General features: G+C 40.1%; 1 protein-coding gene across 4 annotated transcripts in view; it reads right to left on the bottom strand.

The window, feature by feature from the left end:
- Positions 1 to 6,673: 6,673 nt before the first annotated feature.
- Positions 6,674 to 14,378, bottom strand: part of USP33 (ubiquitin specific peptidase 33) — a 65,434-nt gene continuing 57,729 nt past the window's right edge. For all 4 annotated transcript variants that reach the window (XM_023209103.1, XM_023209083.1, XM_023209093.1 and 1 more), the window contains 3 exons: positions 11,433 to 11,535; positions 8,547 to 8,615; positions 6,674 to 8,159 (listed from right to left, as the gene is read on the bottom strand). In XM_023209103.1, the coding sequence (XP_023064871.1) occupies positions 8,002 to 8,159; positions 8,547 to 8,615; positions 11,433 to 11,535 (330 nt within the window). In that variant the 3' untranslated portion in view covers positions 6,674 to 8,001. The remainder of the gene's footprint in view (positions 8,160 to 8,546; positions 8,616 to 11,432; positions 11,536 to 14,378) is intronic.

Genomic DNA, 14,378 nt, shown 5'->3' with positions numbered 1-14,378 from the left:
ATTAGCCAGGCATGGTGGTACACACCTGTACTCCCAGCTACTCTGGAGGCTAAGGCAGAAGGATCACCTGAGAGCCAAGGAGTTCGAAGCTGCAGTGAGCTATGATCATGCCATTGTAGCCCAGCCTGGGCAACACAGTGGGACCCCATCTCTAAAAAATAAAAATAAACCCTGATAAATGATTGCATAATTTATTTAACCACTCTTCTATTTGAGGACACTATCATGGCATTATGACTGGTTTAATGAGTGCCCTCATGTCCACACACAGTATATGTCCAGATCTTTTGGGGGCTGAATCTCTAAGATTTGGGTAGTTGAATTAGTGGGAAGTGAAAGGAGAGTCTAGGATTCCTGGCTTGGGTGACCAGGGAGATGGAGGTGTTATTGATGACCACAGAAAATACTAAAGTAGGAGCAAGTTTAGATGGGGGAATGATGTGTTTCATTAGGGTATACTGAGTTTCAGGCAACCCCAGTACATCTAAATGAAGCACCCAAACGTCAGTTAGATACATGTCGAGGATGCTGGCTTCAGGTCTGAGCTGGAAGTACAGGTTTGTGAGTCTTTAGCTTAGAAATAGTAACTGGAACCTGAGGTTTAGATTTGGTTACCCAGGGAGAGCACAGAGTGAGAAAAACAAAACCAAGAACAAAACCCTGAGAAGCACTAACATTGTTGAGGGCAAGGAAGAAAGTAAAAACCACAGAGGAGAAATGAGGGACCAGAACTGTAAAGGAAAATTGAACAGTAGTAACCAAAAGCCAGTGAGGAAGAAATTTGAAAATGGAGTCCTAAATGTGAACTTATTAGACAAATTTACCAGAAACCTATTTTGTCTCATACATTATGTTAAACACAAGGGGGGTAACAAGACAAAACCTTCTGGTGCCTACTGTCTGGTGGGGAAGACATTGTTATACATCACCAAAAAGGCCAATATATTTGGCATATTTTTAACAATTATACCTTGCTTGTTTCTAAAAATACATGTAGCTTACCCAAAAAAATCAGTATAATGGGTAAAACAGAATTCAAAATAATTAAAATGAGAAATTTAGGGCAAAAAGAGAGTAGAAACAAAAATGATGCACAAAAATACATGCTTGGTTGGATGCAGGGGCTCACAGGTCTGCAGTCCCAGGACTTTGGGAGGCCAAGCTAGACGGACTGCTTGAGCACAGAGTTCAAGGCCAACCTGGGCAACATAGCGAGACCCCATCTCTACAAAAAATAAAAATAAATTAGCCAGGTGTGGTGACGCATGCCTGTGGTCCCAGCCTGTGGTCCCAGCTGAGCCTGAGGTAGAAGGATTGCTTGAGCATGGGAGGTTAAGGCTGTAGTGAGCCATGCCCATGCAACTCCAGCCTAGGCAACACTGCACAACTGTCTCAAAATAAATAATTTTTTTAAAAATACATGCTCTAAGGTTCTGAAAACTTCCTTTAAGCTTTGTAGCAGATGTTGTAACAAGGAAAAACAAAATCAGTTATACCAGGTTTAGTATACCTAGGGTAACAAATATTTTGCCCAAAGGAGGCATTACTACTCCAGGACTAAGACTAAAGATGAATTTCTCTGAGTTTCTCACAATGACAACATCATGTGAAGAGTATCCTTAACAGCATCTTTCTAGTAAATCCAACAGTTAATTTTATGGGACTCCTTATTACAACATCTCTCAATCTAGGCTGAAAGCAATTCTGTGGGCTTGGAAGAGGTAAACAGCACATCCTAGGTAGGAAACTCTTACAGTCTGACTGTGTATGTTTCAAATTAGCATGACATCCACCCTAAAAACAAGCATTTCTGCATAAATTTCCTAACAAGTTTGTTCTCCTATATTACTGGTTATCATACTCAAGAAACTCAACATTGATATACTATTACCAAATATCTAATACATAGTCTATATTCAAATTTCCCAAACTGTTCCAGTATGGTTCCTTAGAGACTATCTCTTCCAATCCAGGGCCCAACCTAGGATCACACATTGCATTTAGTAGTCATGTTATCTTAATCTTCATCTAGCCTTTTTCTATCATAACACTAATGTTTTAGAATTCAGGCAAGCTGTGTTTATAAAGTATGCCTTTAAAAAAATTATCCTGGCTGGGCGCAGTGGTTCACGCCTGTAATCCCAGCACTTTGGGAGGCCAAGGTGGACAGATCACCTGAGGTCAGGATTTTGAGACCAGCCTCGCCAACATGGGGAAACCCCGTCTCTACTAACAATAGAAAGAAAAAATTAGCTGGGCATGGTGGCAGGCGACTGTAATCCCAGCTACTCGGGAGGCCGAGGCAGGAGAATCGCTTGAACCTGGGAGGTGGAGGTTGCAGTGAGCCAAGATTGTGCCACTGCACTCCAACCTGGGCGACAAGAGCAAAACTCCATCTCAAAAAAAAAAAAAAAAAGTTATCCCAAGGGCTGGGCACGGTGGCTCACGCCTGTGAGCCCAGCACTTTGGGAGACAGAGGCAGATGGATCACTTGGAGGTCAGGAGTTTGAGATCAGTCTGACCAACATGGTCAAACCCAGTTCCTACAAAAATACAAAAATTAGCTAGGTGGGGTGGCGTGCACCTATAGTCCCAACTACTCAGGAGGCAGAGGCAGGAGAATCACTTGAACTGAGCCAAGATCACATCACTGCACTCCAGCCTGGACAACAGAGTGAGACTGTCTCAAAAAAAAAGAAAAAAAAAATTATCTTGAGTAAACAGACAACCCATAGAGTGGGAGAAAATATTCACAAACTACGTATCTGACAAAGGACTAATATCCAGGATCTACAAGGAACTCAAACAAATCAGCATGAAAAAAAAAAAAAAAATCCCATCAGTAAGTGGGCAAAGGACATGAAGAGACAATTCTCAAAAGAAGATATACAAACAGCTAACAAACATGAAAAAATGCTCATCACTAATTAGCAGGGAAATGCAAATTAAAACTGTAATGACATACCACCTTACTCCTGCAAGAATGGCCATAATTAAAAAGTCAAAAAATAATAGATGTTGGCATGGATGTGGTGAAAAGGGAACACTTTTACACTGCTGGTGGAAATGTAAACTAGTACAACTACTATGGAAAACAGTATGGAGAATCCTTAAAGAACTAAAAGTAGAACTACCATTCAATCCAGCAATCCCACTACTGGGTATCCACCCAAAGGAAAAGAAGTCATATGAAAAAGACACATGCACATGCATCTTTGTAGCAGCACAATTCACAGGTGCAAAGATATGGAACTAACCTAAGTACCTGTCAACCAACAAATGGATAAGAAAAACGTGGTATATGGGCACAGAGGCTCACACCTATAATCCCAGCACTCACACCTATGATCCGAGGCGGGCGGATCACCTGAGGTCAGGAGTTCAAGACCAGCCTGGCCAATATGGTGAAGCCCTGACTCTACTAAAAATACAGAAATTAGCTGGGCGTGGTGGCAGGCACCTGTAATCCCAGCTACTCAGGAGGCTGAAGTAGAATTGTTTGAACCCAGGAGGTGGAGGTTGCAGTGAGCCAAGATTGCACCATTGCATCTCAGCCTGGGCAACAAGAGTGAAACTCTGTCTCAAGGGAAAAAAAAAAAAAAAAGGAAAAATGTGGTATATATACACCATGGAATACTACTCAGCCATAAAAAGGAATGAAATAATGTCTTTTGCGGCAACTTGGATGGAACTGGTATTCTAAGTAACTCAGGAATGGAAAACCAAATGTCATACGTTCTCACAAGTGGAAGTTAAGCTATGAGGATGCGATGGCATACGAGTGATATAATGGACTTTGGGAACTGGGATTTAAGTTTGGGAGGGGCTGAGGCATAAAAGACTACATATTAGGTAAAATGTACACTGCTCAGGTGACTAGTGCACCAAAATCTCAGAAATCACCACTAAAGAATTTATCCATGGTAACCAAAAACCACCTGTACCCCTAAAACTATTTAAACTTAAATATAAAAAGTTATCTTGTTTCTTAGATCCAGATTAAATATTTTTGACAGGACTCTTACATAACTAACGTTGCATCCTTAGAAATCACACATTTTGGGCCTAGCATGTGGTGGCTCACGCCTGTAATCCCAGCACTTTGGGAGGCTGAGGCGGGCGGATCACTTGAGATCAGGAGTTTGAGACCAGCCTAACCAATATGGTGAAACCCCATCTCTACTAAAAATACAAAAATTCAGCTAGGCATGGTGGCGTGCGCCTGTAGTCCCAGCTACTCAGGAGGCTGAGGCAGGAGAATCACCTGAACCTGAGGGGCAGAGGTTGAAGTGCACACCACTGCACTTCAGCCTGTGCGACAGAGAGACTCCATCTCAAAAAAAAATTACACATTTTGAAAAGGAGAAGAATGATGAATTACACCACCAAGTGCCAATTATGTTGTATATATTATATATAACAATACACATAATTATCATAATCCTATGACTGAGTGTGGCAGATATGAAGATTGCTGTTCAGACCCCTCTTCTAGAAAGCACTTGCTGTGCAGCTGAGAGGAAGAGGGGTGGGTGACAATCTCTGTTAGCTCCATCAGGGTCAAGCTGAGTTTATTCTCTTTTTCAGGTAGCCACTAGTCAGTGACAGAACAAGGCCTAGTGACAATACAAGGGCCTAGTCATTTCTGCCCAATGCAGGGCTCCTCCAATGGGTAATCTTAGCTCCATATTGCCTTATGGGCCTGGCAGATAATTCGTCAGGTCTGCATCATTCTGGTTACTCCTCCTGCTCAATCCTGTTCCTCTCATTTTCTTTCATCTGTGTTATTCCCCAACAAATCATATGCATGTAGTAACACTATCTCAGTGTCTGCTTCCTGGAAAGCCCAAACTACAACATTCTCATTTAGCAAATGAAGAAAACTGGAAATCAGAGAACTTTAAATATTGTTCCAAATCATAGTTAATATAGCTACTAGGATTTGAATTTAAACAAATGGACTTCAGGGCCTGAAAAGTAATCGCCTTCATATTATAAATCAAGACTCTTTTATCTTTTTTTTTTTAGACAGTTTTGCTCTTGTTGCCCAGGCTGGAGTTCAGTGGCACGATCTCAGCTCACTGCAACCTCCACCTCACGGGTTCAAGCAATTCTCCTGCCTCAGCCTCCCAAGTAGCTGGGATTACAGGCACATGCCACCACATCCAGCTAATTTTGTATTTTTAGTAGAGATGGGGTTTCACTATGTTGGTCAGGCTGGTCTGGAACTCCTGACCTCAAGTGATCCACCCACGTTGGCCTCCCAAAGTGCTAGGATTACAGGGCATGAGCCACCATGCCCAGCCCATAAATCAATAGACTCTTAATACATATAGGCTCTCACTAGCCTTTGATTGCAATTTGCCTAATTCTCAGCTTAAGTACTTCTAGGAAAATCATCCTTAGAGAAACTATTTCTCTCATCCCACATCTGTCAACACATTGATCAATCTCTAGCTCCAAGTCTATGGTATTGCTAGCCCTTTACTTAACATATTATGTATTTTGACAATTATAATGTAAAAAAGATTGGCTGGTCATGGTGGCTATATATATATATATATATATATAAGCACTTTAGTAAAATGAAACAATCTAAGTTTCAATAAATAACAATCATTAAAAACAAATCTTTTTTGATTAACCACTAAATACTAGGCATTACACTAAATTCTGGTGATTCAAAAAAAATCAATAACATTCACACCGTGACGAAGATCGTAGAATCATATTTTACTACATATTTTTACAAACTTCAAGTAGATCTTAAATGGCTGCTTATTAAAATTCATTTCATTAAACATCAAAATTGTACTACACTGATGACCAGCCCGAGCAATAAAGTCTGACTTTGTCTCTACAAAAAATAAATTATCCAGGTGTGGTGGTGCACACCTGTGGTCTCAGGTACTCAGGAGGCTGAGGTGGCAGGATCGCTTGATCCCAAGAGATGGAGACTGCAGTGAGCTGTATTCAATGCTGGGCACTCCAGCCTGGGTGACAGAGCTCGACAAACCCTGTCTAAAAGAACTAAAATAATAAATGAAAACTGACTTTACTACACTGAATGACTTGTTTGCATATTTCTGATTAAGAAATAAGAGGCCGAGTGCAGTGATTCACACCTATAACCCCAGTTCTTTGGGAGGCCGAGGTGGCTGGATCACATGAGCCCAGGAGTTTGAAACCAGCCTGGGCAAAATGGTGAAACCTCATCTCTACCAAAAAATAGATAAAAATTAGCCAGTCTCATAACCTGGTCTCAAAATAAATAAAATTTTTAAAATAAACTGGCTGGGCACAGTGGTTCACATCTGTAATCCCAACACTTTGGGAAACCAAGGCAGGTGGATCACCTGAGGTCAGGAGTTCGAAACTAGTCAGGCCAACATGGCAAAACCCTATCTCTACTAAAAATACAAAAATTAGCTGGGCGTGGTGGCTCGTGCCTGTAACCCCAGCTACTTGGGAGGCTGAGGCAGGAGAATCACTTGAACCCGGGAGGTGGAGGTTGCAGTGAGCCAAGACTGTGCCACTGCATTCCAGCCTAGGCAAGGGTGAGACTCTGTCTCAAAAGAATACATAAATCAAATAAAATAGAAACAGCAAGAAGGTATTAACAAACTTTATACCTTTTACCTTTAACATCTATCAAATAAATTCAACATTCAAGTTTTACATTTTAAAATCATTTTTATTGAGCTAATTTTAACAACATTGCTTTAGCTGGTGACAGCTGCCCCAAACCAAAACAAAGCCATCATGAATGCTATTCAACATCCTCAATGTAATCCAGTATGTTTTCGTACTTGGAATATAGTTAAACTTTTGACATTACATAATCAAGCAAACAGCAGTGCATACTATATTATTCAAAAAGACTTTATCTATTTCATTTAAAAAATCAAGCTACAAGTGGCCTCAGTTTTATCACCAATCGCAGTGACACATTCCACACTTCATGCTCTCAAAATAAAAAGTGCCCTAAAACTAACTCTAAGTTTTTTAGTTACTGACATTAATACTAACCAGAGTTACAGGAATTGAAGTTTAACATTGTACAATATAAGCGGCAATAAGTTACTGATATTTGCTGACAAATTCCACTCAAACTAAATACATCCTTGATACATTCAAAAAAGACATTTTGTAAATTTTAATAAGCTAGTGTATATGCTGCAGTGCAAAAAAAGTGACACCCTAGTTTCCTGAGCTTTAGGAAATTAACGATTTTCTGACTACTACTTTCAATTTAAAATAGGCTCTCTATTATATGAAGCCATGATAAAACTACACAATTAAATTAGGCTTTTGGAGAACTGAAAGACTGGTCAGAGTTACAGTGATTTAGGGTAATGAAAAAGTTTTCAAAGTAAAAGTATTTACAACACTACAAAGGATACTATGGATCTGCATGTACTACAAAGATTAAAGATAACTACTGATTTCACAATTGTCCATCCTCTTTCAAAAACATTACACTGGGCCAGGCGCTGTAGCTTACACCTGTAATCCCAGCACTTTGGGTGGCCAAGGTGGATGGATCACCTGAGGTCAGGAGTTTGAGACCAGCCTGGCCAACATGATGCAACCGCATCTCTACTGAAATACAAAAATTAGCCGGGCATGGTGGCAGGTGCCTATAATCCCAGCTACTCAAGAGGCTGAGGCAGGAGAATCGCTTGAAACCAAGAGGCGGAGGTTGCAGTGAGCAGAGGTCGCACCACCGCACTCCAGCCTGGGTGACAGAGGAAGACTCTGTCTCAAAGAAAAATTACACTGAAAGACTTTATGGTAAGTATTTAAAATTAAATATACCAACCCGTGGTATATTATACATTTTAATATATTCTTCCATAATGCCCACTAAGAAGAAATAAATGGGATAAATGATGAAAAAAAAACAAAGAAAATAAACACGCTTTTAGGAATGTTTTCGCATGTGTACATGTCAGGGGACATGAAAATGATTCCTCATTAGAACTTTCTACATCCTAAAAATTACAAAGACCGAGTTTCTACTTCAATTTTTTCTTCTGCTTGAAGTATATCTGGATCAACATGAACAACCGGAGGTCGTAGGATAACTTCAGGCCCTCCACCATAAATAGACTGCAGAAAATTCCATGTTTCTTCAGAAATCTGGCCAGAATCTGCTCCTTAAAATTATGTAGAAGAAATAATGTTTACAAACCTACATTCATACTGCAAAAGCTTTCATAATGTACCCCCCAGCATGAATCTTCTAGGGATAATTGAGAACTTTTGGAACATGAATCTGCAGACTACCAGCCCATATTGTTATAAGCTGCAACATATGGTTTGTCTTAAAATGTCAGAGATGCTTTTTCTTAGCTCTTACCAACAGCCTTAAGACCTTTCCTCAGATAAAAAAAATAGTGGCTGCTTTCCATTATTTGCCCTAGTTAATGTATGGATTACATTCTTCAGCTGGGTAAAAAAGTACTATAGATGACTAATGATAACATATTTCTAACAGTAACAAATCACTCACAAGTAAAAGCTTAAATACGAGTCAAACTTACCTTGCCTAAGTATCACATTACCACATTTAGTGACTGCAATCTTAGTATTGTCAATAGGACCTGGAGGATCTAAAGGAAAACATATCAAAATGTATTTTTCAAAGAAATGTAACAAAAATTGTGTAATTTTGTGCTTGACAAAATTGTGACCTGTAACTATATTATCAAATTGGTTATTTCTTAGCCAAATTATTATTATTATTATTATTTTTGAGATGGAGTCTCGTCCTGTCGCCCAGGCTGGAGTACAGTGGCACGATCTCAGCTCACTGCAAGCTCCACCTCAGGTTCAAGTGATTCTCCTGCCTCAGCCTCCTGAGTAGCTGGGATTACAGGCACACGCCATCATGCCCAGCTAATTTTTGCTTTGTTTTTTTTAGTAGAAATAGGGTTCACCATGTTGGTCAAGCTGGTCTCGAACTCCTGACCTCCTGATCTGATCTGCCCGCCTCAGCCTCGCAAAGTGCTGGGATTACAGGCATGAGCTACCGCGCCTGGCCTATGGTTAATTCTTAATGTCTTCTCCTGAGCTTCTTCGTTTTTAGTTCTTAGCTCCCCCAAAACAGAACCAGGAAAGAAGATAAGAGAGACTTGTTCACAACTATCACAATCTAACAGAAATTATTTTTTAACTCTCCGTTTGGGGATTACAAGTCAAAATGTACCACTAATGCTAAAAAATAGCAATTCCTTTGTAACTTTAAAGAAATTATACAATTAATATGCTTCAGATTATCAAAGTAACATTAAAAACAATAAAAGCATTATAAAGGAAAGTGTTTAAATATATTCTTTTTAAAATTTAAGGCAACAGTGAACCACATGGTCATCATCAAAAGCTGTAAAAGAAACTTAAATTTACAATAAAAAAAAAAAAAACATTAAAAAGTGGGCAAAGACCATGAACACTTCTCAAAAGAAGACGCTAAGGCAGGACACTCGCCTGAACCCAGGAGGAGGTTGCAGTGAGCTGAGATCTCACCACTCCACTACAGCCTGAGCGACAAAGTGAGCCTCTACCTCAAAAAAAAAGAAAAGTCAAGAAACAAGAGATGCTGGCAAGGCTGTGGAGAAATAGGAACACTTTTACACTGTTGGTGGGAATGTAAATTAGTTCAACCATTGTGGAAGACAGTGTGGCGATTCCTCAAAGACCTAGAACCAGAAATACCATTTGACCCAGCAATCCCATTACTGGATATATATCCAAAATAATGTAATTCATTCTGTTATAAAGATACATGCACACGTATGTTCATGGCAGCACTATTCACAAGAGCAAAGACAGGGAATCAACCTAAATGATCATCTATGATAGACTGGATAAAGAAAATGTGGTAAATATATACCATGGAATACCATGCAGCCATAAAAAGGAAAGAAATTATGTCCTATGCAGGCACATGGATGGAACTGGAAGCCCTTATCCTCAGCAAACTAATGCAGAAACAAAAATCCAAACACTGCATGTTCTCACTAGTAAGTGGGAGCTGAACAATGAGAACACAAGGACACAGGGAGGAGAACACACACTGGGGCCTGTTGCTGGGTGGCTGGGGTATGAGGGGCGGGAGAGCAACAGGAAAAACAGCTAATGCATGATGGGCTTGATACCTAGGTAATGGGTTGATAGGTGCAGCAAATCACCATGGCACACGTTTACCTATGTAACAAACCTGCACATCCTGCACATGTATGCTGGAACTTACAAAATAAAAATACAATTTTTTTAAAGGTGTAGAAAAGTCAGATAAGGTGGTGAGCACCTATAGTCCCAGCTACTCAGGAGGCTGAGGCAAGGGGATCGCTGGAGCCCAGGAGTTTGAGGCCAGGCTGGGCAATATAGAGAGCACTCAGTAATTCAGCACTTTGGGAGGCCAAGGTGGGTGCATTCCTCGAGCATAGGAGTTCCTGGGCAATACTGTGAGACCATATCTCTACAATTAATTTTTAAAAATAATTTTTACATTAGCCAAGTGTGGTAGTACATGCCTGTGGTCCCAACTACTCAGGAGATGGAGGTAGGAGGATCGCATGGGCTGAGAGGTCAGGGCTGCAGTGAGCCATGATCACGCTGCTGTACTTCAACCTGGGCAACAGAGGTAAGACCTTGTCTCTATTAATTAAAAATTTTAAAAAGTAAATACATAAATACAAAAAAGCTTTAACCGGGCATATTGTTGCAGCCTTTTTCACATATCAGAATATCTTTTTTGTTTGTTTGTTTGTTTAAAGACAAAGTCTTGCTCTGTTGGCCACGCTGGAATACAGTGGCCATGATCTCAGTTCACTGCAGCCTCCGCCTCGCGAATTCAAGCAATTCTCCTGCCTCAGCCTCCTGAGTAGCTGGGATTACAGGTGCCTGCCACCACATCTGGCTAATTTTTGTATTTTTAGTAGAGACAGGGTTTCACTATGTTGGTCAGGCTGGTCTTGAACTCCTGACCTGAGGTGATCCACCCACCTCGGCCTCCCAAAGTGCTGGGATTACAGGCGTAAGCCACCGCACCCGGCACATATCAGAGTATCTTATTTTCAAATTATTAAATATTGTTACACAATTTTACTTTAAAAGTCCACTGTATTGAATAAACCATAACTTAAGCAACCTCTTATTCCTTATAAAGATTTCCAAAATTTTTTCAATATTGAGATCACAGATTTACTTTGTTCAGTTCTCTTATTCCTGCTATAATTCATAAAATAAGTTTAACAAAATTTAAAAACAACAGAATATAAACTAGAACGTGAAGATCCCTGAGGACAGGATTTTTTTCTCTTCTGTTCAATAGTGTAATCCCAACTACACATAGATATTCAAGAAATATTTGTCAAACAAAAAAACAAGTAATTTACCAAAAAAAACTTTTTCAGTCAACCACTTACCTCCATCTTTACCCTTCACAAAACTTTCCCATTCTCTAAACCACTGCATACTGATGCAATAAAAAGTAGCTGGAGAGTCCTCTTCTTGGAACGCTCTATTAAGCTAGAAGGGGGGAAAAAAAACAATCACCTAGTATCTAAAACTTGCTTTATGGCAAAACAATACAGTCATTCCACTTCAGTGTTTGATAACTCAGCACTTTGGGAGGCTGAGGCAGGAGGAGTCTTTGAACCCAGGAGTTCAAAACCAGCCTGGGCAACATCGTGAGAACATCCCTACAAAAAAATATATATATATATATATTTTTTTTTATTTTTATTTATTTATTTTTGAGATAGAGTTTTGCTGTTGTTGCCCAGGCTGGAGTGCAATGGCACGATCTGGGTTCACCGCAACCTCTGCCTCCCAAATTCAAGCGACTCTCCAGCCTCAGCCTCATGGGTAGCTGGGATTACAGGTGCCTGCCACCACACCTGGCTAATTTTTGTATTTTTAGTAGAGATGAGGTTTTTACCATGGGCCAGGCTGGTCTTGAACTCCTGACCTCAAGTAATCCACCTGCCTCGGGCTCCCAAAGTGCTGGGACTATAGACGTGAGCCACCACACTCAGCCTATACAAAAAAAAATTTTTTTAATTAGCTGTGTGAGGTGATTCGTGCCTGCAGTCCCAGCTATTTGAGAAGCTGAGGTAGGAGGATCGCTTGAGCTAAGAAGGTTGAGACTACAGTGAGCCATGATTGTGCCACTATACTCCAGCCTGGGTGACAGAATAAGACCCTGTCTCAAAAAAAAAAAAAAAAAAAAAAAAGTGGTACAGTAAGATGTACCCTAACTTAGTACTAGGATATGTGGTAGCATATATGAATAAACAATTCTAGGTTCTGTCTCAAAATTTAACAAGTAAACATAAAAGGGGCATAAAGATTGGGTAAATGAAGATGGTCAAGACAAAGTCTTCAAAACAATAAATACTGCACATATTTATTAAAAATCTAATGCATAAACTTTATTTATGTACACATATTATATCCACAGTCTATACTTTGTTTACTTAAGATACTGGTAGACAACTTGCTATTACCTGCCATGCTGCAATGAATGATCTTCTACATGTCATTTCACAAGCAATATACATAAATGTATAGGTAAATTCTAAAAAGCGGTGGGACAGTCCCTGAAAACCAATTCCCTCTTCCAGCTCTTAGGCCTAAGGAATGGGTATGTGACTCAAACTATACACAACGCTATCCAGAAATAAAAATCTTCAGAGAAGTGACCTAATGGTTAGAATGGAATCACTCCAATGTCAATTCAGGTAGATCCTCAGGGCTACCTTAGTTCTCAAACTTTTGGAGGTATGGGTTTTCAATTTTTATTCTTAGTAAATTTCTTTTTTGCCAGGTTAGCCAGTTAAAAAAAACCCAAGCGACAGAAAAACTGATACAGAAAGAGAAGCACAAGCAAAAGAGGCTCGGGAAAAAATCTAATTGTAGCAGTGTATAAGACTCCTAAAAATATCTCATGATGGGCAATTAAATCCATGGAACACACTACCTGTGGACAAAGACAACCAAGTTCAGATTATATAATTCCTCTAATCAAATTAATCAACCCCCTGTGATTGTCCACAGATTTCCTTATAAAAATAGCCCAGACATATCTCCATGATCTCACCCCATAATCTGACCTCATCTTCTTTCTTCCTCATTTTTCACTGGTGGTCATACTGGCTACTTTGTTATTCCCAGAATCAAATAAATACACCCCTGCCTCACAAGGCTTTTGCACTAACCCTTCTTTTTGCAGGTATCTGAATGACTATCTCCCTTATCTCCTTTAAGTCTTTGCTTAAATGTCATCTTCTCAATGAAGCCTATTTTGACCATCCTGTTTAAAACTCCAACCTGGGTTGGGCGCGGAAGCTCACGCCTGTAATCCCAGCATCACAGATCACTTACGGATCACTTGAGGTGGGGAGTTCGAGACCAGTCTGGCCAACATGGTGAAACCTCATCTCTACTAATACAAAAATTAGCCAGGCGTGGTGGTGGGTGCCTGTAATCCCAGCTACTCGGGAGGCTGAGGCAGGAGAATCGCTTGAACCCAAGAGGAGGAGGGTGCAGTGGGCCAAGATCACACCACTGTACTCCAGCCTGGACAAAAAAAGCAATACTCCATCTCAAAAATAAAATAAAATCAAAATAAAATCTAAAACTCCAACCTGACTCCTCCCCCTCACCACTATAATCTTGGTGCCTCTGATTCTATTCATTGTTTCCCTTTTCCATTGTACCCATCACCTTTTAATATAATATATAACATATTTATCAAATATAAGCTCTGGCATGGCACAGTGGCTCACCTGAGACCAGAAAATTCAAGACCAGCCTGGGCAACATGGTAAACCCCCCCTCTACTAAAAATACAAAAAAAAATTAGCTGGGGGTGGTGGCACATGTCTATAGTCCCAGCTATTCATCAGGAGGCTGATGTGGAGGATCTCTTGAGCGTGGGAGATTAAGGTTGCAGAAAGCTGTGACCATGCCACCACACTCCAGCCCGAGCAAAAGAACAACACCTTGTCTCAAAAAAAAAAGTATGTGTGTGTGTGTATATACATGTACGCGTGTGTGTGTATGTATGAATATATAAGCTCTCTGAGGGCAAAGATCTTTCTGGGACACAAGGTAGCTAGCTGCTTCGGTGGAACAATGAAATGTAAAATGCTGTCGCAGTCTCTGATGGTTAACAAAGAAATCAAGGCATATTTGTCTCAAGGCATGGAATTAAAGTTGGGGCTTTCTGTGATGAGAAACTTATCCCTAGATAACTGAGATTTCTAAAATGTAATGTCAGACCGAATCTGCCAGATGCTGGATTATAACAACCATTAAATTCATACCACTACCATGTTTAAACACTTTCAGGACTTACTTTATCTTTG

Source organism: Piliocolobus tephrosceles, chromosome 1, assembly GCF_002776525.5.
Source record: "Piliocolobus tephrosceles isolate RC106 chromosome 1, ASM277652v3, whole genome shotgun sequence".
NCBI classification, from domain to species: domain Eukaryota; kingdom Metazoa; phylum Chordata; class Mammalia; order Primates; family Cercopithecidae; genus Piliocolobus; species Piliocolobus tephrosceles.
This window is presented reverse-complemented; position numbering and strand designations above follow the sequence as displayed.